Source organism: Poecilia reticulata, linkage group LG21 (genome assembly GCF_000633615.1).
Source record: "Poecilia reticulata strain Guanapo linkage group LG21, Guppy_female_1.0+MT, whole genome shotgun sequence".
Lineage (NCBI taxonomy): Eukaryota > Metazoa > Chordata > Actinopteri > Cyprinodontiformes > Poeciliidae > Poecilia > Poecilia reticulata.
In genome coordinates, this window is record NC_024351.1 from 14,103,972 (window position 1) to 14,129,414 (window position 25,443).

The following is a 25,443-nucleotide window of genomic DNA, read 5'->3' on the forward strand; positions in this document are numbered from 1 at the left end:
AGCAGAGGTTGAGCTTTTAGACTCAATGGTCTACTTTTCGCTCATTAGAGCAGAGGTTCAGCTTTTGGACGCCTCTTTTTCCTCCTTATCGCTCCAACCCTTCTCAATCTATGCACTTTAGGATGAATGGAGAAATCGTTTCCTTCATCAGCATTCTCTCCATCAGACCGACCTGAATGATCTTTCGGTTTGCTGTGGCCTGATGAGCAAACTGCCCCAGCCGGGGCAGATGTAAAATGCTGTCCTTTAAGATAAAGAACAACAAGACTTTTTAGGGTGACGTTTGGTCTGATTTTTAGCCCTTTGATTGTAAGTTCTCTTTGCGGCAAATTCCGGTATCATAAGATGTCGAACATGATAGGGATGCAATGCAGAAGTTAAAGTCTCTTCAGAGGAACCTTCCTCTGACGAAAGATCAGCCAAATCGTCCCCTAGGACAGATCTCTCTTTACGGGTCCGGTTTTCTAATGCCGCTTTCGTCAGAGGAGAGGTTGAGTTTTTAGACTTGAGACTCCTTGAGACCGTTGAGTCTAAACAAACTTCCCTAGCCCTCTTTTGACGGGTCCAGTGATTCAATGCCGCTATCATAAGAGCAGAGGTGGCGCCTTTCAGACTCAAGGGTCTCCTTTTCACCGCAAACTTCCCCAGCCGGGGAAGTGGCAGATCTTTTTTGATGGCTCCATTCCTCTAATGCCGCTATCATCAGAGCAGAGGCTGACTCCCCAGCCGGGGAAGGGTTGAAAAGATAGGAGTCAAATACATCGTACTTGATGGACTCATCCCTATAGCTACTTGTGTCAAACGTCACCCCAGGAAGTAGCGTGTTACAAAGTTTCCTCACTCCTTTGGTGACCAAATATCCTGGTAATCGTAAAAAACATGGTGGTGAATGCGATCTTCTCCATTGTCAAATTGATTGTGCATGCATTGAAATAGATTGTATATTATTCAACCTTATTTAGACCTCTTCTCTTATTTTGTTTATGGCTTTGTTGTCATTTAATGCTACACAAATAAACTCCAGTGGATTTAACTGCAACCCATTCTGTCAAAAGAGGGAAAACAACATTTTAAGCATCAACAACCTCTCTCACTTCAAGGTCCCACCAGGACCTGTGGGAGTCTGGGTCCCAAATAGAGAGTGATCAAACATCTGCTTGCGTCATCACAAGCACTGTGCTTAAGACAAAGAAGGGGACTTTATTTGGAACTACATTTTAGTAAAATTTAAGAGGAGAAAATCTGTTACAGTCGATGCATGCAACTACACCAGGTGCGATTTGACCTCATTTTAAAACCTCATCTTTCAAACGACCAAACTAATGATACATTTGTTTGGACTGGCATGTTTTATAATGTTTATTCAATTATAAAACATACATTCATTATGTTTTACGGCAAAACATTATGTTGTTTTGTCATCTGGTGCTTAAAAATGTTTCCCAGACAGCTTCCATATTTTTATGGGTTTTCTTCCTTGGTTTTCTTTCATAGCATTTATTTCGTGTCTCACAATGGGAAATGCCCCCTGCATGACCTCATCAAAAGCTTAAATTTGATGAGGTGCCATCCTTGAATGGCTGGCACCAGTGGTGTCTATGTGAGGAGGGGCAAAGTGCTGAGGTCTATTGTGGGACTGTCCCACTGTTCTATCCGTTTCTCCCTTTGAGCCTCAGAGAAAAGTTGAGCTTAGATTATTATCCTTTAAAACAACCTTACTGCTTGCTTTGACCTCAGCTAAGCGAGTTAGTGGAATTCATGCCCTTTCTGTGTTTCAAGGCTGTATTAATTTTTCCCCTAACGACGTAAAGGCCGTCCTGCAACCTAACCCAGCTTTTGTTCCGTAAGTGTTGGGTTCATGCTCTCCAAGAGTCGACTTCTTTTCACTTGCCTCCATTTGCTTCAGAGGAGCAAAGGCATCCACATAATTTGTGTCCAGTGAGTGCACTGCCGATTTGGACAGCGTGCGAGGTTTTAGGAAAACCAATCAATTATTTGTGTCTTGGGCAAAACCACATACAGGAAACCCTGTATCAAAGCAGTATCTTTCACACTGGATTGTGGAAGATATTACTCTGGCATAATCTAGCAAGGGACTCCAGCCCCCGCCGGGTCTTCATTCACACTCCACCAGGGGGTTTGCATCCTATTGAGCCTTTTTTAAAGGACTCTATTCAGGAGGAATGCACCTACATGTTGGGCTTCCTACAACATGATTGCTAAAATTTACGAGTTTGATGTGACTGCTGCCGTTTTGGCACTTTCAGTCATAAGTGCAGGCTCTCTTTGTGTGACCCCTTACTGATTAGCCTTTGGAAAAAGTTGTCATTAAAACAGGCATGTCTGCCAATCCAGCAGTCATTTCTCAAAATAGTGAGACACAAAATGAATGCTATGACAGAAAATTTAAGGTTGTGAATATAACCCTGGTTCTCTGATTAACATGAATGAGTGTCTCACCTCAGTCACATGAAGTAAGCTTAGATTTTGCTGTAGTTGTTTTTATTTCTTCGGATAAAAAAAAAAAAAACAGGTTTAATGAGAGAACATTAGAACATTATATAAAGCTAAAAAGGTTGGTTTTACATTATAACACTGCTAATGCAGCAGCTGTTTATAAAAGTTTCTTATATAAAGTGGAAATTTCATTACATGTTTTGGTTTCCAGCAACCGAAGTACATGTTACTCTAACTTTAAAGAAACAAGCTCTGTTTCTTTTTATATATATTTAACATTATGCAATGTAAAAGCACTATGGCCAGGTCAAGATTTGCGCCGTCCTTCCTGCATCCATTCTTCCAACAATTATTAGCCTCTTTTTCAACAGACTACAAATTTGCCCGAAATGAAGAGGTGTATAATATTCCAATAACAGGAAAATCTCACCTCCTTGTTTGAAGCATGAAGAAAAGCAATACATCACAACAGCGAGGTGATATTATCTGTGCCAGTGCTCTTCGGTTATCCAATTCAGAAGTACAAATTGCTGCATATTTGAACGAAATCAAGAAAATAAAACATTGACTTTGTTAGCATCTGCAAGCGTGTTGTGACTAGGCAGGTGTTTCTATTTTACTCCTGCATTTCATTGTAGGTCAAAATGTTAATATCTAATAGCTTTCATAAAAAATACAGCAGCCATCACAGCTTGTTTGTTTGCACCTGTGCAGTACAGACAACTGAATAAATTGAAAAGGACTTTGGCCCTGAGGTAACCTGTGGGACATCGTTAGAAGAAAGCTATGCTGATTAGTAAAGGACCCCAGGGTTCTGAAGAAGAAGAAGAATAATAATATCAACTCCAATCCTGTCTGATTTTTCCCTTGTCAAATTCTCTACTCATTTGACTTTTTTTTTTTCCTTTTCCTAAAGCAATTTCTTTCTGCTCCTCGGCCTCTTTGTCTTCTGGCTGCAACAAAATGCGATGGGGTCAGTACCGACTGAATCTGTAGCACGGCTTCAGGGCAACTGGCCGCCATCAGTGGCAGCTCTGCGTATGGGTGGCAGGAGCCTGCATGATTAATCTTCTGCAGCTTTCAGCTGAGCCGTTGACACAATGAAAAGTTGCTCATATTAAAAGAAAAAAAAATGTATTGCATAAAAGAGTAAGTGTGAGTGAATGTGCTCCTGCATGGATTAAATCTGGGTGGCAGCTGAGCTGTGAACATGAGAAATATTTAAAACCGACCAAAATTTAGACTAATGAAAGTTATATCAGAGCCCCACTACAAGAATCCTTCTAACGCGTTGGGTTGCCGAGGAGAAGAGAGAAAGAGAGACGTGGTATCACTTCATTTGAAATGAGACTTGCCCTTACTGCAAGATGTCTTTTACAAGATTAATTAACAGATCCCTTGGATGTACTCTCCTTTAAGAGTGCATGTGTGTCTGCCTCAGTGTGAGTATTTCATCAAAGCCTGCCAGATGTCAGGAGTTCACCCAATTAGTTAAAGAGTCTGGGCCCACACACCTGTCTACCTGAACACACAATGGCCTGCGGCTGCGCGCATGCATTTACACATTAATTAACCAAATTCGACCATGAATTAGTCAGTGAGATAACATAATGACTAGCCACTCAAAAGCTGGTTACACTACGGAGGGGAAAGGGTGAAGGCAGAATCAGACGTGTGCTGAGGTGAGATGAACAGACGTGTGCCAACAGCCTGGGACTTATGAAATGAATACAGATATGAATCTGAAAAACTACTGATTAAAGGCAACTTTAAAGTGTTATAAGAAGGTCTGGTTATGTGGAAGCAAAGTATGCAGAATTTAGGAGCAAACCACTTTGCTCAATTACAACATTTCCCACAGAAGTGAGTGATTTCTTGGTCCACCCCTTCTTCTGTTTTCTAGTTCTCCAAATTAATTCTTCTTTTCGCTCCTTAATTTCAAGTACATCCTCAAAAGAAATATAACCAAGCCTCTATAATCTCCTGCAAATTAATTATTTCTTTGCTTTAAAAAAAAAAAAAAAAAAATACTGGGAATAAAAAGTCATTTCTCAAGTGCTACAAAATTAACACTCAATGTGCAGTGGGTAAGTGATTGGAATTACAAGCATGTGTGTGTTTGCATCACCTCTCTGTCTTTGAGAACAGCCCGAGTCCTATAGAGCAGCAGAAGACGGACGTCATGGTCTATCAGACTGAAGTTACTTTCCAGGATCTGCAGCACGTCGATGCGAGGCCTCACTGGGAGGGATGCTTCACCGCAGAACGGACGCAGCCAAGCCAGCAGGTCATCTGAAGTCACAGTGCTGTCACTGATGGAAGAAGGGCAGAGAGACAGCAGTCAGACAGGCCAAGAGAGATAAGGAAAGCTCAGACTGGCAGAGGATGCGTGTGTGGGTTCCTCTCAGAAGAGATCAACAGGTTGGGCTTATGTGTTTCCAAAAAAATAAAAAAAAGAAATAGAAAAAGCCTTCACAAAATTACTTCACAGTGATAAACAGCCTAAAAGCTAGATGTGAGTAACATTTAAGAGTCCTGAAATCATTCAGCAAAAAAAAAAAAAAAGCTGAATAGATAATAAATAAGATCTTTAAGGCTGCTTTTCTGGCCTGAACAAAATTTGAACTTTTGCCAGTGTACTCAGTACTCAATAAGACCAGTCAAAATCAAATTATTGCGCACACAAAAAAAATGTTTTGCAGTGCAAATGTAGAAATCTACAATTGATTGACATTCCCGTCAATATCCGAACTTAATTAACCACAATATTGCATTCAGATTAGAGTCTGGATGAAGTGGGTCTTAGAAATCCTGATTATTTTTTATTTGAATGCCATTCTGTTGTGGATTTGCTGATGTGCTTTGTCTTATGACTCATTTTCAAGATACACACAACCTTGCAGTTGGAAAGGATATGCTTATTTCTTGAGGATCACAAGTCCTCAAGAGGTAAGATTAAACTTTCAATAGTAATAAGTGGACTAGTGGAACCTACCCGCTCTGCACATTGTTGTGCACAGATGCCACCAACGCCTTCAGATCCCCAAGGGGTTGAGGGTAATTTCTCAGGGCAGTTTGGTCTCCACTGAAATGAAAATAAAAATCAAAATTCCAAGTTCAAACAATGCAGGATCATAATAAAATTTTTGGTAACGTCAAGGGACAACAAGCGCTTGCTTGAGACAAAAAAAAAACATTGTTTTTAAAAGTGAACCAGAAAAAAGTTAAATGAACAAGCAGTAGAGGAAACCTCACAGGGTCTATAAGTTTGGTTAATTTACATGATCATTTGAATTCTCACGTCCAAAGAGTTGTAAATTAAATTGATTTAAAAATACAAACTAGCAATCTGAAAGAGAAACTGGGACATCATTAGTGGTTCTGACATCTGCCTCTTTTCCCCGTGTTGGTCCTGGGACTGTATCCATGCAAAAGACTCATGTCTTGGCATATATAAACCACAAAACACACAAATGTTCTTCCACAAATGAGGGAGATGAGACAGCATCTTTTGCATTTTCCCACTTAGATTTTTCTCCTTGGAAAACACACACGCACAGACACACACAAACAGAGTGGTTATGACAGATACAAAAGACAGCCATTAGCATTAGGCTCGGCTCTGCCTGCTGCACCAGACCGGAAAGCTTTTTGGGGGAGCCAAAAACCAGACTGGCTCATTCATAACTGCCAAACACTTTCAGGACAGCCCTACGACAAATAAGTAAAGGCAAATTTCTGAAAGCCATGAACACGACAAAGAAAATCTACCTCTAATTACATACAGCGAAGCTCTGCGTAAGCATACATACAACCAACAAGCAGATATATGGAAGTGTGGATGAAATCTGGAGGAGAACATTTACACGAGGGTGCATTAGTTATCGGAAGACAATGAAACAGAGAAAAAGCACAAAAACACATGCAAGACAGAGAGTGTGTGTTCATCACAAGTAGTGCACGCCCGTCTGCGTGAATACAAATGAGAATCTGCAAATGTGCACGATCATCTTCTGCTGGTGTATAAATGCAGGTGCCATTAATCTGCACCATGCACCATTGAGCAGCCATAAAAAGCAGGAAATGAGGCAGGACTATAATCAAGGTGATTGGTGCTCATTTATCAAGCCAATCAGATGGCCAGATTATATCTGGCTCCGTCTGTAAAACTAAAGAGGTCCTCGAGGCTGAAAGGGCAACAAGAATGAGTAGAACTTCCTTCCTTTTAGGTCATATCAATAACCCAGAATCTCCTCAATTCTCTGTTTTTCACCAAGCTCAGTAATGACTGTATAAAGTTTTTGCACGCTGAGTCACACAATATCCACGTATTTGGCATGGCTTTTAAATCTAGCAGCTCCACAGGCATGTCAGCACGAATCATCTCTCCGTTCCTTTTGAGTGCTCAGAGCTGAACTCCCACAGGCAGCTTCTGTACATTCAGGCTTCTCTTTTGACAGTATTCTTCCCAACAACATGCTGAGCCTGGAGTGGACCGATATGCTGAATATTTTCTGATAAGTGCCAACAAAGATCAGGTTGTGGGAGTTGTGTTAAGGTGGCCTGATCCTAAACCTCTTTTTGTATTCGTATATAATTTTAAGACGTATTTTGTATCATTGTTTTGATTGTATAATCTTGTGAGACAGTATGTGTGAAAATATAGCAAAGGAATGATGCTGTTGTTTAGCATGCATTTGTATAAAATGTAACAATGATAATAATAATTTAAAAAAAGATACAGACAAGAAAACTACAAGAGACATGATTTTCTTTCAACAAACTCAGAAAAATAATTTTGGCTGCATGTAGATTTCTGTAACAATTAGAAAATCTAATGATGTGGTCTATTTTTTACAAAATATACCAGACTTTCTAAAAAAAAACACAAAAAAAAAACATCTCAACTCAAACATTCAATTAAGTTTGCATTTTTAGCCAGCAAAACCTCCTCTTTAGCATTCTGTTTGTGGTGAAATAAGAAAACTGTTAAGCTTTGTTAATTAAAAGTTTCTTACCGCATTATAAAAAAAAAAAAACTAGTGTGTGAAATGTGTTTTGAGTGAAGCCGTCAGGAAATTAAATTACATCTATATACAGCATCTAATTTTAGGTTATGTTTTCAGTGTATATACGTCAATTAAGTAGGGAACTTTCAGGCTTTCAAAACCAAGCTTTTAAGAGTTTTCCATGGCAACAGGTCATCATAGTGAATCAGTAAGTTAGATATGTCCTCACACAGGAGTGAGATACTATTTGTTTACCTACGTTCTTTTGCAAACGTCTGTAAATGTGTATGACAAACACATGCGTTTCTATTTTAGTGCATAGTTTTGATTCCTCACTTGAGTTCCTTTTGCTCTGACAACTACACAGGTGTGAGAGAAACTGAGAAACGGAGAGAAAGTGAGTGATCTTACCTAAGTGCTGCCACGACCCTCTGCACAGCCTCCTGAAGCACAGTTTTGACAGACAGGTCGAGCGGCCCAACAGCTACAGACAGAAGCTCTTTAATCTGCTCCAGAGGATGTCCGTCAGTTGCCATTGTGACTGCCAACTCGCAAATTTTTGACCTTTCAGACCGCGACAAATCATAAAGTTGACTGTAGCGCTGCCGCTGTTCCTAAAGTAGAGAGAGGTAAAAAGAGTAACAACTGAAACATAACCAAAAAGAGTCTGTTGAACGGTAACGTTTTATTGAGTTGCGTTAGGGGTATTTTAAAATGTGAACTACATTAAGGTCTGTAGGTTACAGACGTTTGGATGTACATTTGTAGGAGTTTTGTCATAGTGAATCCCAAACCTCTTTAAATTTAAATGTCTTTTAACTTTAACGCTTCTGTCTGCAAAATATGTGTGTTTCTTGCAGATATAAACCAAATCATTTCTTCTAATATATTCCATTAGAGATGCTGGTATAAAAGATGTACACTTAACAATCCGCTATGCACTTTGATCATGACGTGAGTACATTTTTTTTTTTTTTTTTTTTTATCAAATATAGATTTTTGTATTACCGAGACAATATTAAGGACTTGATACTGATATCTTATTATTATTCCTTCTGTTGAAATGAGACAGAGATCATTTATATGAGATACTTAATTATAATATTATATCCATCAGCGGCGTGCCAGCTAAAGGCTGAGGAGTGCCTGATTGGATAACATTTTATATGCAGCAGTTTCACTGTGGTCTCTCATGTTCCTGGCAATATAGTCTAAGGCTGAGCGCCTGATGAAAAAATACAGCGATTTTGGTAATACGCCAATTATGTGCAATGGACATGATGATGAGTGAATGTGCTATAACATTAAGTTTTCAATTCATCAGTCCTTGCTCTGGCTCTGAGAGGAATGAAAATTACCGAGCAGGGTTGAACTTTTCAGTAAAATAACGCAGAGAACAGACTTTGATTGGGATGTTTATTCTGGAGAGCAATTTATAACCAGTGTCTCAATGTCCATAGTACTTTGCCAGTTTGCAGAACATTATACACTTTGCCAATTTGCAGAATCAATCTCCAGTGTAGATTATTGTGATTTCATGTGTTAAACTACCACATAGTGCATCATAAATGTAATGTTCAACATTTTATGGCTTCATGAATGAAATCTGAATAGTGTGGTATGCATTTATTTTCCAAGTCCACAACTCTATCCTTGAATCGTCAGCTTACTTCTCCGGTGTTCACGGCGCTGTTTGTTCATAAATATTCTCTTACAAAAATCTCTGAGTCCTTCATGGAACAATTGCATTTATACAGAGATTCAATTAAACACAGTCAGAACATGTTTCCTATTTAAAGCTGGGTCCTAAACGGAGTTTGTGGAACAGAATTTTACTTAAGGACATCAGAGGGGTTCAATGGAAATAAACATCACACGTCTCAGATTATTTGTAAATATATTTAGATGAATATACCATTATCCTTACACTTTACAATCAAACATTGTTCTGTAAGCATAAAAACAGATCAAGTGGTATAAATACTTTTACAAGGCAGTGTGTATGAAATTCAGACCAATGTTCTCCTAATGCCAGGCCAGTGCACCTGTTGCAGTGGATCATGTCCTTTTGATAAATGAACTCTTTATAGCCGAAAGAACCCGTAGAGCTCTATATATCCATCTTTTTCCCCCTATCTGGCCTTTCCCACTCCTTAATATGCTTTTTATCCTCTAAGGATGCAATCGCTTCACCCACTAAAAGAGGTGAAGTTTCATTAAAGGGGATAACGTGTCTGATAACGTGTTCTGCACACATGCACCTGTGACTCTGCCCGAACGCTCTGCCTTGTAATGCTTGTACCTTCGCCTCTATTATGGAGGATTTGTGCTCTTAAACACAGATAAATTGGGGGCTAAATATCACCAACTTACATGGTGTGGCGGTCAAGCCAGTTCTCAGCGCAGCCTCGTGGTCGCATAGCAACACCCAGCTCACCAAATCATAACGGTCCGTTTCTTTGGCCAAGCATCCATTTAGTGTTTACATGCACATGTGTAACACACAGCGAGGCGACAGCGGGGTTAAGTCAGAGTGACTTTATTTAATGAGATACAGCATGATGCATGTGCCATGTATATGTCCATATGGAGGGGGCTCATTTTAAATAGCAGACAGTAGATTTACATTAATATACCCTTGACCGGCCTCTGTGTGCCTTGGAAGAGCTTAGCAGAGCAGAACCAGCCAAAATATGCAACCACATATACAGAATAAACACTCGCAAACACCATCTGGAGGTCGAACGAAAGGCCATCTCATGGTAGGGAAATGAGAAATGCCTGCTTGTATGCGTGTGTGTGTGTGTGTCAGAATATCAAAAACACATACTCAAAAGACTGGAAGACTGGTCAACATGCCTGTTGCTTCCATCCGTTGCAATACTTTGCATACTAGCATATAATAAAATAAACCCAATGCATTACAGGTGTGCAACTTAGCAGAGGTAACTTATACCAATGCAAAGGGTAGGGCTGCCTGAATGTAACTGGCTTAAATGTAGAGTTTATTTGCATTGTACTTTCAGCTTTTTGCACTTTTTCAGGAAATAAACTAGGCTCTTGATGTATGCTAAATATTTTTTTTCTAAGTCTAAGTGTTTATGACGGAGGACTCCCAAACGTTTTTAATGCTACTTTTGTTTGCAGACTTGGATTTGAATATACCACCCATTTCTGGCACAGTTGCCATAGTGAGCCATGAGCAAGTCTCACAAAGGACTAAAGAAAGTGAGCTTGATGCTAAAGCCTCATAGGATGCACTTAATTTTTCCCATGATTGATTTTAGAGTATTTTAAAGATTTCTGTGGGACTAGTGAACATTTATTCTACAGTTTGCAGAAAGACAAAATAGGAAAACAAGAGGAAATATATTGAGGAAAGACCCCAAGGTTGGGTTTGGGATACATAATCCACCAGTCCTTGATATCAAATTTGTCACATCTAAGAATTTTTCTTATTTTAAGTTTAAAACACCTTTTTTAGCTTGTCAAAGGATACAACAAAAATCCTCTATTTATTTAACAACAAATAATGTCTGTGTTTCAATCAATTTTGGGTAAAACAAGTATGTGCATCTTATTGAAAACAAAAAAAATAAATATATATATATTTTTCTGTGGAAACATAAGTAAAACAATTTAAACAGCCTTTAGAAATGCTATTATTAGTACTTTAAAAAAAATATTTTATTACAATACTTTTTTTTTTTTACATAAATACAAATCAGTCCCACATGACTAACATAAAAAAAATATCTGCATAATATATGCATTTCATTTGAAACATTTTCTTTTTTCTTAAGTTGATATTTTTAACACACTGTTGCATAAAGAGAAATTCTCATCCTGAAAGAAAAAAAGACAAAAAAAACATAGCTGAACTGTGGCAGATGTGTCCTACCTGCTGGCTGTCTTTGAGTGACAGGATGAAGGCATGACTCAGAGTGTCCAGGTGGGCCTCGGATTGCTGCAGGTGTGCTAGAGCCTCGTCTGAAGTCATTTCTGTTGGGTCCGTACCTTCATGCTCTCCACTATTATCAATTCCTTTCTTCCTGTTCTTTTCGGCCAGCTGGCGCAGGGCTCTGGAGGCTCGCTTTATCACCTCCGACCTCGCTTGGACGCTCAGCTGGACGGGGAATAGAGGACATGGAAGGTCGAAGGACGGGGAGAAATGTGATAAGAAAAGCAAATGAGTGAGGAAGATTGAGGTCAATTTGAGCAAAGAGAGGGAGGACAGGATTGGCAGGTGATATTTATTAATTCAGAACATAACATGCTGAAGGTATGCAATCGATCTCGATGGAAATAATAACAGGAACTTGAAGTGTAAATGCGCGGGAGAAGCAGGTCAGAGAGAGAAGCGTGTGTAAGAGACATCATAGAAGTCAGGCTAATGTGATTGATTTTATTCAGTGTGAGCAGGTTAACTATTCATGCGGGGAGGAGAGGGCCTTTGGCTGAAGGTTTTACCCTCTTACATGAAAGTAGACAGCCGTTGACATGTTCTGCACACACAGTCAAACCGAGGTGGATACACCAACATTATCTGGCTTCACAGCTGCCACTTCTCATTCAAGCATAATAGATATTATGAAGCCATCGGATTTTTTTTCTTCACCAGCACAAGATGGTGTTTCAAACATTCAGATCCACAGTATTAAATCGAACCTTGAACTTTTTCACATTTTGTCACATAAAAAATGTACTTTTATCATGTAACATTGTCTTATGTACTGACTACATGTAAGGATGTATGAACATGCAGATAGATAGAAATACAAATATACAAATTGACTAAATAGCTTAATATCTCCATTTGATGAATCTTTAACTTTGTGTTGAAAGAAAAAAATAAACCGTTCTGTGTTGATTAATCCAGTTCCGATTTGACCGTCTTAAATTTGATCAAGACATGCTGCCTGATCTGACCCAAACATAGGTTGGGATTTTTTATTATTATTTTTTTTTGCACTGAATCACCTGGCCAGATCAATCTGTATTAAACTGTAAATTCAGGTATGATACCAAAAAGGTTTATCTAAAATCAATAGTCAGGAAGGGAGGTTGCCAATGCTGGGAGTTTCTCTTCATAAAAATTTGTCCAGTGGGTAGAATGACAAACCTCAGTTACCCATCGCACCTCTTAGCCTTGTAAGAAATTGATCGGGCTTCCTTGTAAAGAGCAAAGTAGCACTTAAAGGTCAGCTGTAGTCCTGATAGTGAGAGGGGTTTGGATTTTTTCCAGGAAGGGCTCAAAATGACGGGAAGAATAGGAATAGAAAAGCGATGTGTTTCTGAGAGGTAATCTGCATGTTAAAGACCAGAGGGAAAACTGCGCCTGGTGGGAATTGGGGTTTAATTGGCTCTGAAGTAGAGGGGGATCAATTAAACCTCAGAGTTGTAGGGAAAGAGAAGGGACATAAGGGAAAAACGGCAGGGGAAAAAAAAAAAAAAGCAACGTTCTTGAGAGGGAGCTGGTAGGGTGCCGGGAAGAAAAAAAGACACAGTGGGCTACTATTGATAAGGTGCACTAAGGCCCTTTAATTCTACCGCAGGACAATTTCTCACAGAGTTGTAATTATGTGTCTGACATTTCCAGGGAAATTTCACAATTTCTTTTATAAATCAGGGCTGAGTTTTGAGGCCTCAGAGTTTGGATGTGAACAGAATTACTCGTCTGAAATTAGCATGGGGGGCTTTTGACAACTCAAAATGAAGCTGGAGGCACAGGAGAAGATCAGCTCCACAATTTGGAGTCGGGTGGGAGAAATATGACAGGTGGATGTAGTCACTAAAACTCCCCACAATTCTTCCTCCTGCACAATACGGGTCCTGCCTGGGTGGCAGTCAGGATCCATTGGCCGCAAACAGTTACAAATGTGTATGCCCAGCTATCAATTCCAGTCTGATGCTATTACAGAGAGGAAAAAAAAAGTTTGTTCTACACTTTTCTCTGATGTGGTGCTTTTTCCATCCTTTCCATTTGGCAAATATTGATTCGTACATATAAGATGGCAAAATGCCGCTTACGTTTTTGGCTGCGTCAGGAGAGAAAGTGATACTGTCCAGGAAGCGGATGGCATCTGAGGGGACTAGTCTGTCCAGGTACTTGGCACAGGTGTCGTAAGCATGCAGGTAATCCTGATCACTGTGTGGGGGTCGTTTCAGCAGCTGTGGATCTCCTTTCCAAAACAATTTCTGCAGCCACACTGCGTGAACTGCGCTGGCGGAGACCGTCGCCTTGCCGCCTCCGGGCAGAGGCAGCCGATTGGCGAGTTTAGAGATGGACAGAACATTCTGACTGGTCAGGACCGGTTGTAATGTGGCCAGTGGATCAGACGACTCATCAGTCAGCTTTTTGTAGTTTACACCTGCAAACACCAAGGATAAAAAACAACAACAAAAAAAACAGTGAAGTACATTTTATATTATAAAACTGGCTTGCCTTTCCCCATCCAGCAACTCTTTGACACAATTAGATTTTGTTGAATATCAAAGCAGTCGTGCATCAAATGTTAGCAGTAATTCTAAAGAAAATTCAATGAGAAGCAAATAAAATGGTCTCATTTGTAAACAAACACTTAACCATCTCAAATGGGTTGCGAGAAACCCATTTGAAAAGTTATGATTCATTTAATTGCGTTTGCACCGTATTTTGTAAATTTATATGGTTTGGGGGGTTTGATTTTTGGGTTTCTTTATCATAAACTGCATTTTTGCTACGTTTTAAAGACAGATCCAAGTCATTTTAAGACCTTGCAAAGATAATGTATACAGTATAAATTGGATTAAATCTCTATGGGACAGCCTGCATAAATAAAGGGTAAATAAAAATACAGAAACAGAGAGTACACTTACTTTTATAAATAAAATTGGGCAATTTAAAACATTGGTTTGTTGGTATCAAAAGAAAAAAAAAAGAAAAAAAAAGGTAAATTATGTCTCAAGCCTTTATTGCCATTTTTTTTAAATAACTTATTTTTCCTCTACAGACCCAGAAGGAATGTGACTTATTGATCAGAACCTCTCTCCCACTTGATCTGTTATTTAAAATCTTTGCAAAAATCTTTCCTCTTGTATGTTTAGCTAAATCTTGTTGTTTAACTCAGAAGAGGTTTTTCTTTGCCATCTTTTACCTCGATCATGTCTCTGGTCACTCAACACCCCGTACTTCTGGAAAGACCATGTAGGCGGAGGTACTTATGGAGGTTGTCTCTGAAGGATAATGGGTTCTACCCTGCTTACTGTTAAACTTTTCTTCTTTTTCCTGTTAATTTCTACATTTTCCCCCTCCATGACCATTTTTATGAATGGGGCGTTAAAGCTGTCAAGCAATTTTATTTTTTTTTTAAATGTACGACCTCTTATTATATGCTAATGCTCATTCTGGGCTCCATTTAAAAAGGGGAATGGAGCTGCTTAATTACTATGCACACCTTAGATAAGGTGTTAATCTGTTAAACCACAACCCTCCTTGAATATAAATGCATTTTACTTGAAACAATGGAAATTCATTTAGCATTCAGTTTACTATACTGCATAGCTGGAAGAAAGAGCAAAAAATTTACAAATATGTTCAAAATCTCTGGTTTCATAACTGTATTGGCAGAGTAGATAAAGTAGTTTCAACATTTCATTGCACAGTAGCTGCAGGTTTATGTAGTGTTAATTCATGGGGTGTGAATAGTCAATGTGCTTATAAATCATATGACAAAAGCTTACATGTTAAAACAATGTTTAACAAGCTACCGCACATCCAAAATACATAAATGCTGATCTGGATAATAAAGACAGTTGTGTGCTGAAGCAGTGCTGCCTGATCGTGCACAAGTACATCTGCATCAAGTCCACCGCTACGGCATGGCTCCAGCGTGTTTTTGTCTCTGTGTTTACGGGAACGAGCCATTGAGATGTTCGAGGTCTCCTGTGCCATCAGACAGACACATTACAGTGGCAACACCGCTGCCTGTCTGGATGTTAAATATTTAATACTCTCCTGTCTGTGGAGAGCTCTTCGTCGCACCGCTCAGAAGGCTCCCTTCTGAGCCATGTGAAAAATAAAAAAATACATGTAAATATATTGATAAAACAATAAATAAAATAAAAAAATCAAGCACATATAAAAATTCACAAAATCAGAACACCAAACACTTTTATATTACCACTACACAGAACACCTAAACCGCATTTAAGACCGCACTTACACATGTCCTCTCTTTCTCACTGTCTGGCTCTGCTTAAAGCACCTTTTCTCTGCTTCTGTTTCAGTCTCCTGCATGGAGGATGTCATCATCTTCCTTCCTACACTCAGACAATCATCTGGTACACTGTCTGATGACAGTATGAAGATTTAATGCACACTGCCCGATTCCGAAGGCAGTTTTGGTACTATATCAGCAGACACAAGTGTGTAGAATCATTTTCATGTTTGACCACGCATTTGTGTCTAATTTCAGCCGCTGGCCTGGTGGTAGTCCTGAATCCTCATAATGCAACCTACATTTTGCAGTTAAATATTACTAGAGCAAAGCAGTCCCACAGCATGATGCTGCCCCTACAATGCTTGAAACTTTACACAGCATACCAAAAAAAATAATAATAATAATTATTATTAATTGTGGGTAAAAAGCTGAATATTTACATTTTAAACCTTATGACTTGGTCCAAAGTTTTCAGGCCTCCTTCTACATGAATCCTCAATATATTTTGTTAGAATTTTGGCACATACTTCCTTACCAAACTCCTATAACTGACCAATATATGTACATACAGACAAGCTCAGTTGTCTGCAAAATGTCTCAAAAAGATTGAGACTGAGACACCAAAACATGAAAATGATACACACTTTTTATTTAATTTGGGTTTATGCTTAAGGTTATTCCACATTATGGAAGGCACATTTGTGCACAAGCTTCAATATCTTAGCAACTATGTTGACATATTGTTTCAAGATTTCTATATAATGTTCTTTCCTTATTATACCATCTACTTTGTTAAGTGCATAAGTTCAGTTCTGCTGCAGAATACTTATACAACACGATAGTACCAACCAGTAAATCAAATTTGACTTAATTTTGTCAGATTTTTACAATGGGTTTTTTGCCTGTATGCATTTACAAACTCAATTGCGGCCTTTTTATAGTGGTTTAGCTTCTTTTGTAAAGAGTGGTCTAACAGACCAAGTTGAAATTTTTTTTTACCATCTTCAGCCAGGATAATCACAAGTTCTTAGCTGGAGTTAAGGTTAGCGTAAATGACTATCCAACCAAAACTTTGCATGCGCTGATGTGGTTTCCCATGTGACTTATGAGTCATTTTGAGAGAGAATGCGTCAAAGTTTGATCATGTTAACAGAAAGTTAGTGGCCCTGGAGACAACAGCCTGTGTGACAATTTCACCCACACAGAGTGTGAATTTGTGGGTTGCGTTAAAGTTGTATGTGAAGAAGTTGGAAAGAGATTCAGGGAATGCAAGCTTCTATGTGTTAATGTCACAAAGTCAGCTGAGGTACAAGTAGCCTGCATGAATTTGAATGCTCTAGATTTCGTTGAGGCTTTTGAGTGTGGTAATGTGCATCTGTTGGAGTTCATGCGCCAGCATCTGCAAAACTGATCAATTAGTAAATCCCTCCCCTGAACGGAGTGTGTAAAATCGCAGCTTACCTCCTGTATCAAGATACAGCTATGACTAGCAAGTGTGTGTGAGGTACAAAGCTTTGAAAAACTTTGAAGGCTTGGGGATTCAAATCACTGCAAAGTAGGTATGTTTTGAAACAATTTCTGGGCTAACAAAAAAGTTTCAGGACTTGGAGCAAAACAGAAGCTTCTGTAGAGGGAACCGTCTACCTGTCCTGTCATTTCTTGGGCCTTTGAACTGTTGGCTTATTTTTTTAAATTAAAAGATCCTTCAGACCCTCCCGAGGTCCTACGGTTCTAAATTTTTGATGAAGACAGGAGATCAGGAGGTGATGTTATGTTGAAAAAAATTCAAGCTGAAGTTTTTTTTTTTTTTCTGGCAGGAGCTAGTTCCCAAGGTTTATGTACTTTACTCCTACAGCAAAGGAAGTAAAGTATGTATATACTACTGTCAGTGTAGCTAAATAGGTTCCTGGTCCAGAGAAAAATATATATAGATGCAGCTTGTGTGCCAGGAGTGTTGCATGAGTTGGTTCTTAGCAAAACATGATCTGTAAAAATTGGTTCTTTATCAGCTTTAAATGTCTCAAATTTGACCCCAAGTGCTGAAAAACAACATATTCCATATAATTTATATTTATAAAGAATCAATTAAGTCACCATCAAAAAGACATGAGTAGAAAATTAAATACACCCTTTGGGATAGTTTGTAGAAGGACTTGTTTTCTCTGTTACAGAAGAATATTGGCCTCTCTCTGATTCAAATTACCATGAATTAAGTTATTCATTCATGCACAGCAAATCCACCAGATAATAAATATTTCTCCGTCCTTATTCTTTTATTGGGATGATAGTTAACCATCACTCCAAAAACATTTACAAATGTAGGTTATGCGAGGACACTGTTGTCTCTCATGAAAGTTATGAGGTGAAGGTTCTGAATAAATCCTGGAGTCTTCAAGAATAGCTATCCCTACAAAATTTATAGAATTCATTTTTGCAATGCATCTAGAAAACAATGCCTAAAAAGCTTTTTCTTTTAACAAACTCCAAAAATTAAGCACTCCATTTAACATCTGAACAGCGCAGCTGATGAGACTAAAGGTTCTGATGCAGTTCTTTAGAAAATAATCCTTTGCTTTACTATGAGGGAACAGGAACAGAGCAAGAACAGAAAGAAGTGACATGCACAGCAAGCCTACTGTAATAGCTAATATATTGTGCATTTGGCATTACCAGATATCACAACCTCTGTAAATCACACTTAGATTTTTGTCACTTCAGTAAAAGTTAGCCAAGTATGCCTCTGAATCCATCTGGAAAATGTAACAACACTTGTGTTTTGCTTTCATATTGGTTGATTTGCTTCCCGTGCACTGAGCCTACACCTCAAGTGAACATTTTGCTTGTTTATTATCCAAGCCTTAAAGTCGATCTCTCGGGCTAGTGTGTTTTTGCTTTGTTCATGTTTTAAACAGAGACATGTGTCACTGTTAAAATGTGTGGCACTTCCACGAGCAGAAGGAGGAAGCGAGGCGTGAAAACACAAGATGACACCCAGGCTGACCTTTACTGAACTCCCAAAAGAACTGACAATGTTTTCACCCTTACAAAACCGGGGATCAGGTACTGAAGAGCTGGGAGGGCGACGTCTGGTCTCAATGTCCTTTGAGATCAATGCTCACTTCAACGGTGTCACTGCAGGCTCCCAGGGTGTCAGTTATTTGACTAATAATACAAACGTGGGTCGGTGTCTCTTTCAGTTACAGGCAAATGATTGCATTCGGTTTCAGCACTGCAGGAAAAGTGTTTCATGAACCAATCGGGAAGAAATAAAAGGAACAGAATAAGATCAAGGAGGAGATAAAAGATAATGCATGTAACCTCTCACTGTAGATTTGTCATCGGGGATGTTTAATCTTTTCTTCACAGTAAAATATGTGTTGTTGTTTTTTTATCCTCACAATTTGGGGGCGGAAAATCTCCCATAAATCCTTCATTTAAAATGTATTTCACTGGTATTCACAAGATAGAATGTATTTGTTTATGCCTAGCATTTATAAATGCTGCTGCTCTAATATTTGTCTGAACAGTTTTTGTTTAAATCATTCAAAATTTAATACAGATCACATATCCAAGCTTTCCATCAATTCTGAGCAGCTTCCCTGGCCTGCTGAGGTGAAGTATCTCCCACCAGCATGATGCTACCAGCATGATGTTTCATGGTGGAAAAAGTGTGCTCAGGATTATATACAATCATAGCAACTTTTTCATCGGTCAAAATATCAACAAAATCCACTGAAGCCTATGGTTGTAAAGTAAGAAAACATGAAAAAGTCAAAAGAAGAATATATATAGTTCACCAGCAAATCATCAAATGGAAACAAAAAAAAACAAAAAAACTCCCAAAACATACCTTTGGCAACGGCACGAAGCTTCTTCAGCAGTTTGACGTGAGAGTCTGGTTTTATGATGGTGGTCACATAAGGCTCACAGCCTGCAGCGTCTATTAAGGTGTAGTAGTAGAGAAGGCGGCCCAGGTCACTTCCCTCCACAGTGGGCAGAACATATTTGGTCATGTGGCTGTAAAAGGCCTCCGGGTCTCTTTTCAAAGTGTCAAACAGTTTGAGGGAGTTACTCCGACTTTCGATTTCTTCAGTGGAAAGACTTGAAGTGAAAGAGAAAAAGCAGGGGGCAAAAAAATATTTTAAAAAATCAGCTGAGAATCAAATCAATACAGCACAACTGCATTTGGAACCAGATATTAACATACACAGTATAAAAAGACACATAGCTTTTCCCTCACTGAGTTTAAATAAATCTAAAACTATCCAGATAGGATTATCAAAATTACGTCTGCTCAATGCCAGATTATCGATAGAGAATCTTGTTTCCTTTAAGTTCATAAGTTTAACTACATTAAGCTTACTAAGTTGTTCAACGATTTAGGAAGACTTCTGATGGCCACAAGTATCACCAATTTATGTGGAGGAAAAAGATGGACACTTGAAACACCATCCCAACATCAACATATTGGGAAGGCAGCATCACACTGTGTGAGCGCTTTGCTGCAGGAGAAACTGGTGAACTTTACAAAACAGATGAAAACAGAAAGCTATGTGGCAAACTAATAAACTGTGGAAGAATTTCGAAGTCACACAGGCCATTCTACCAAATATTAAGGAAATGAATCTATGAATCTTCTTAAAAAAAGATCTATAAAAAATTCTCCTAAAAATTTTTGGCATTTAGCAAATATAAATAGTTGTTTAATAGTTCGCTAGTTCACCTAATTAAGATAAAACAAGAACGATTGGTCTTATTTTGTGTCAGGCACTCAGAAAAATGGATATGTCTTTTTTTAGACATGTTAGATATTTAAAAATCTGTTAAACATTTGATTTGTTAAGCATTTGATTTTAGCCTCAAAGCCAAAGATTTGTTCAGTAAGACTACAAGTAAGCACGATTGGTTGAGAACTGTTTAAACGCAGTAGGAAAAGTCATAAAAAAATAATAATAAAGCCCTAAAAAGAAACATTTAGGATATTTATCACAGCTGACAATCCTAACAATTTGAACTGATCAAACTTATACAAAGAGGAGGAATGAAAATAAAATCGAAAGTATATAGGAAGAAAGTCAAGTCGACGATATATTGAACGTTCAGATGGTGGCAAAAATCTGAGGGGAAGCCATTTCATCGACTTGATTAATCTGAGCACAATTTGAGTTTGTGTAGCCACAGAGCAAAAAGTCAACTGCAGCAAGTGGTCCAAAGAACGGGAACCAAACTAAAATGAAGAGAAGCAGAACAGCACAAAGAAACGGAGAAAAAACCCCAGAGAAATGCAATTAAAGTCAAACAAGAAGCGCTACAAAGATTAAAAAGGCAAGGGCGATGTAAAGCTACTCGCCGGTGGTCTCCGAGGGGCTCTGAGCAATCTGCGGCTGTCTGGGAGCGTGTTCGTAAGAGTGGAGTTCTGTTTATCTGTCAGAACGAGACAACATCAAAGTGGACAATGCTTCCCCTGGGCTCTCCGTCGCACTTAGCTGGGAGGCTTCTGCTAATGAAAAAATTAAATAGAGAGCAACAGCGGGTGCAGCCGCTGACAATAGGCTCAATAATGTAAATAACTCTAATCATGTTCACCACAGGAGCTCTAATATGGCTGCAATCATCTGAACTAATACAAAGGGAAGCACACTCAGCTTAGCTAGTGCTCTGTCTCTCACACACAGACAGGCACCCAATCAGGGTTGTTTCATTAGTTATTCATAATGCCTCTAAAGAGAATGAGGACTATATGAATTGAAACCTTCTTTTAGTAAGATGAGAGGTTATGAGTTTTGATAAAAAACATTTCTTAAGTTGGGAGCGTTTCTTCTGTTTTTCTCTGCGGTTTTTAACATCTCTGTGGTGAACATATTTCTCTCTGATAGCTTCATTACTAGTCTCCGCCACGCTGGCTTTGCCGCCGCCGCCGCCGCCGCTTCCTTGTTGGTTGCTCTCGAAGGACGCAATAGAATTTCCCCACTCTATCTTTGCGGTACTCATGTGGCTGTAATATCAGATGCTTGTTATTACAATCTTCTCTTGTTTGTTTCAAAAGCCAGCCAGAACAAGGAGCCAATTTAATCTGATTTGATCTCTGCGCCGCTCCTCGCAGCCCTCGTCTCCCGGCTCGTCCCAGGCCCATATTAACATGTTTGCTTCAGATGTGATGCATGAGATAGCAAACAAAAAGAGATTGCTAATGTCCCCAAATTTTGAGGCCTATTCAATTGAAGAGCCAATCAGACAGTACAGATTAAACTGTAGGGAAAAGTGATAGCTATCCAGCACGGCATTGTTCAAAGAGGTGCTGTCCGAGGGTCGAGGATGCTTGTAACTTTCTGCAAAGTAGGGGAGGTTGTACTGTAATGCTGTTGGAAAAATGCAGAAAGCATTTCTTGTTTTTTCCATAATACATAGAATATATTCAGTTAATGATGTCAAACTACATGCAGCTGTAAGATTCTCAGCAATATGAGAAGCAGTATTGAGTAAATGCGGGCCTGGTAGACTCTCATCAACACAACCAAACACACACCCACTGTCCAATGGACACTGTTCTGATTAAAAAAATTAAATAAAAAAAAAACAGTATCTTTGGAGAATACAAATAAACAAGCAGTGGACAGGCGAATGTGGTGTTATGTGCAGCAGGAGAAAATGAAGAGCCTTATGTATAAAGGTTTCAGGTGCTTTGCTAGAATGATAAGACCTGTCAAACTTTATTCTATAAATATAGTCTATACTCTTGAAAAACAGCCCTGAGGAGCTCAATAGGTCGACCAGGCGCACTATATGAAGAGAGTTTAGTCCTCAGCGCAGTTGTCCTTGGTTTGATTCCTGGTCTCTGGCCATTTGTTGCTTGCCTTCCCTTTCTCTCTTCTTTCTTATTCCTTGTCAAACTACTGTTCATGAAAGGCCACTAGTGCCAAAAAAAACTTGAAAAATAAAACCAAACCAAAAGAAAACAGCAACAGCTTCAGCAGCCAAGCATATCATGTGTGTGCAGCGTTAATCAATAACTAAGACAATGTTAAATTTTCCTGTCAGGCCACAGGACTGCCTTTAGCGTCACTTCATGCTCAAATACTACAGAGCAAGCTTGTAGACAGGCAAGAAGTTCAACACCAGCTGCTGAGCATGAAAATGATTTCACTGATTTAATACATTTGTAGTGAAGGAATGATGAGTCGTCAGAAAACATAATTAAGAAGGTTCTCATGGTAAAACGCACATTCATGAAAAATATAGTATTTTTCTTATTTACATTCTCAAAGGGGACAAATTAAAACCTATGGATGTTCGTCATTAAGGTAGAAACTATTGCTTATTTAATACAATTTGTCATAAATATCAACTAAGCATAAAAATGTATCAATCCTCTTTTAAGTTTTTCTTTGTTCTATAACCTAAAAATATAAATAAAATTGTAGTTCTATATAAATGACAGCATATTTACTCTCATCAAAAATCAAGATTTGTACTTCTAAACACATTTTATTTAAAATGGCTCTTTAGATTGTCAAAGATGTAGATCCCTGGACTAAGTCCAGTATGCATGTTTTTATACTTATTCATTCGGAAAGCACATCACAGGTTTTATGAATTGTCTTCAACAAGTTCAATAAAGTTGCTACAATTTATACCACACAGCAGTATGATGTAGTTGGAACCACACAAAAAGAGGGGTTGCAGGAATGTGCCAGAAAAAAAAAAAAAAAAGAATGTGTCAGAGCAATTTTAGTTTCAAGGACCCAGGCAATTGTTATGTTGAAGACTGAGAGCAATTTGAAGTCTGGCAAGAAAAAGCTTGCTGTTTTACTGAAAGAGTCAGAGTTGACCAAAATTCTGGACTGCAAATTCAACTTCAATTCAATCAACTGTGAATTGTGGCAGCTCCTAAACAAGGTGAAATGCAAAAAATGTATTTCCCATTAGGGATCAATGTAAGTCAAATCTCCATTTTGCACTCCCACTTCGGTCTATATACGTCTTTCCCCTTTAAATTCTCCCAACTGCACTATTTATACCGTTTCCTTCCTCCATCCATCCATTAAATCAATAGGCATACTGCAGATGCTTCTACTTGAGATTATAGCATGAATATACTTCACAGATTTGTCATGATCTTGAGGTTTTGGTGGAAACACACACACACATAAAGCAGCTGTGAAAAGGGTTTAGGAAGGTGCATGTTGTAATTTATTGTTAAGCGGAGTCCATAAAGCATTTCCCTATATCAGAATGTGACAAGTGGGAATTTATCACAGATGCACACACACGTTTGCCTCCAAACACGAACAACCCTCAAACTCTGCTGAAAAGGCGTTCTATAGAAACAAGAAGAGATGCACTGCTAGCCCGATAAACTATATAGGAATTGAGGGAGCAAATAAATTATGTAAATGGTTTCCGACACACATCCTGTCATAAATCCAAACTCACTCATTCTCTAGATGTTTCATTTACACTTGGATAAAATGCTTTCTTTAATGTTTCCATGGTCTCTAAGAATGAGTTAAGTTCACATTGGATTCACATTTTTCTAAATAAAAAAAAATGGGTATCTGGAAGTTCAATGTTATTTAAGTAGTCCTAAAATATTCTGGTAGGGTTTTTTTTATAATATTGTGGAGAAGTGCTGTAAACTACAAACTAATGATACCCTGATCAGTGATTTTTGATTTCAATCAATTATTTTATCTTTTAGGATAATGCATTAATGAGAAAATGTTCTTCTCTAATAAAGTTATTGGTTCTGAATCCCATAGAAAGCAATATTATCCCCATTTATGCATCGTTTGTTCCTACCCTTAGAGATTTTTATAAAACCTAAAGTTCATGTTGTTGGCTGATGCATTTACACACCAAAAAGGGTTAAAGATTCTTGAGTGATGAATGTAATGAACAAGGGTTAAAAAAAAAAAAAAGTCTTCAATTTCTATAGTTTTAGACCTTCCAATCAACCATCAGAGCAGGTGAATTAGACAATTCTAATCTCTGGATGATTATTTTGTGCATATCTACTACAATAAAACATCAAATTAAGGAAAAAAAATAGTAAATCACAAGGAGCTAATGTGATTATGTATGTGTCCATGTACCTGCTTTCTGTAAAGAGGAACTCGAGGTGGGTCATGTAGACCTCCCACAGAGGGACGGAGTAACGCTTTGCCAGGGATAAAGCAATCCTGTACACGTTGTCATCCAGTGTCCTAGCACAAACATAGAAAAGGAGAACAGACGTGGCAATAATCAGATTTTTATCCTGTTAAAGTAGAGAAGTCAATTTCTTTTAATTACTTCAATTACATAAATGTTGCAGAAACGTTTCAAACTAGATTAACCCTCAGGACACCTTTACTGTGCCTTTGCTCTATTTACCTTCATGCTGCAAAATGGTACACTTTATAAAACTATTATGAAAATTAAATTTTTTTCCACTGTCATTGCATTAAATCTTTTCTATATTTTTATGCCTGTTTAGTCCAACAAAAAAATACTCTTTTTGAAGAAGGAAAACACACAATATGCAGTATTTTGCAAAAATAAACAACTTTTTATTGATGTGGGTGTTTCAGGGTGACCAGGTCAAAACTTAATCACAACACTGATTTGTATGCAGTATTTTTTATTTATTTTTTTTTGGAGTAATAAGAGTTGAAACCAAAAACCAACACTTCTTATCTTTGTGACCCCAAATGGTACACTTTTAAAAGTCCAACAAAAAAAAAAAAAATATTTAAATATATTTTTCACTTTTTTCTTCAATTCTTTTCTACAGCTCC

General features: G+C 38.3%; 1 protein-coding gene across 1 annotated transcript in view; it reads right to left on the reverse strand.

Annotated features, from left to right (window-relative positions):
* The window catches only part of nbas (NBAS subunit of NRZ tethering complex), a 161,942-nt gene that overhangs the window by 40,135 nt on the left and 96,364 nt on the right, over window positions 1-25,443 (reverse strand). Inside the window, exons 43-49 of the mRNA XM_008398001.1 lie at window positions 24,760-24,870; window positions 19,518-19,768; window positions 13,497-13,837; window positions 11,368-11,592; window positions 7,878-8,080; window positions 5,453-5,542; window positions 4,586-4,769 (exon numbers count right to left, since the gene is read on the reverse strand). Coding sequence (XP_008396223.1) covers window positions 4,586-4,769; window positions 5,453-5,542; window positions 7,878-8,080; window positions 11,368-11,592; window positions 13,497-13,837; window positions 19,518-19,768; window positions 24,760-24,870 — 1,405 coding nt within the window. The remainder of the gene's footprint in view (window positions 1-4,585; window positions 4,770-5,452; window positions 5,543-7,877; window positions 8,081-11,367; window positions 11,593-13,496; window positions 13,838-19,517; window positions 19,769-24,759; window positions 24,871-25,443) is intronic.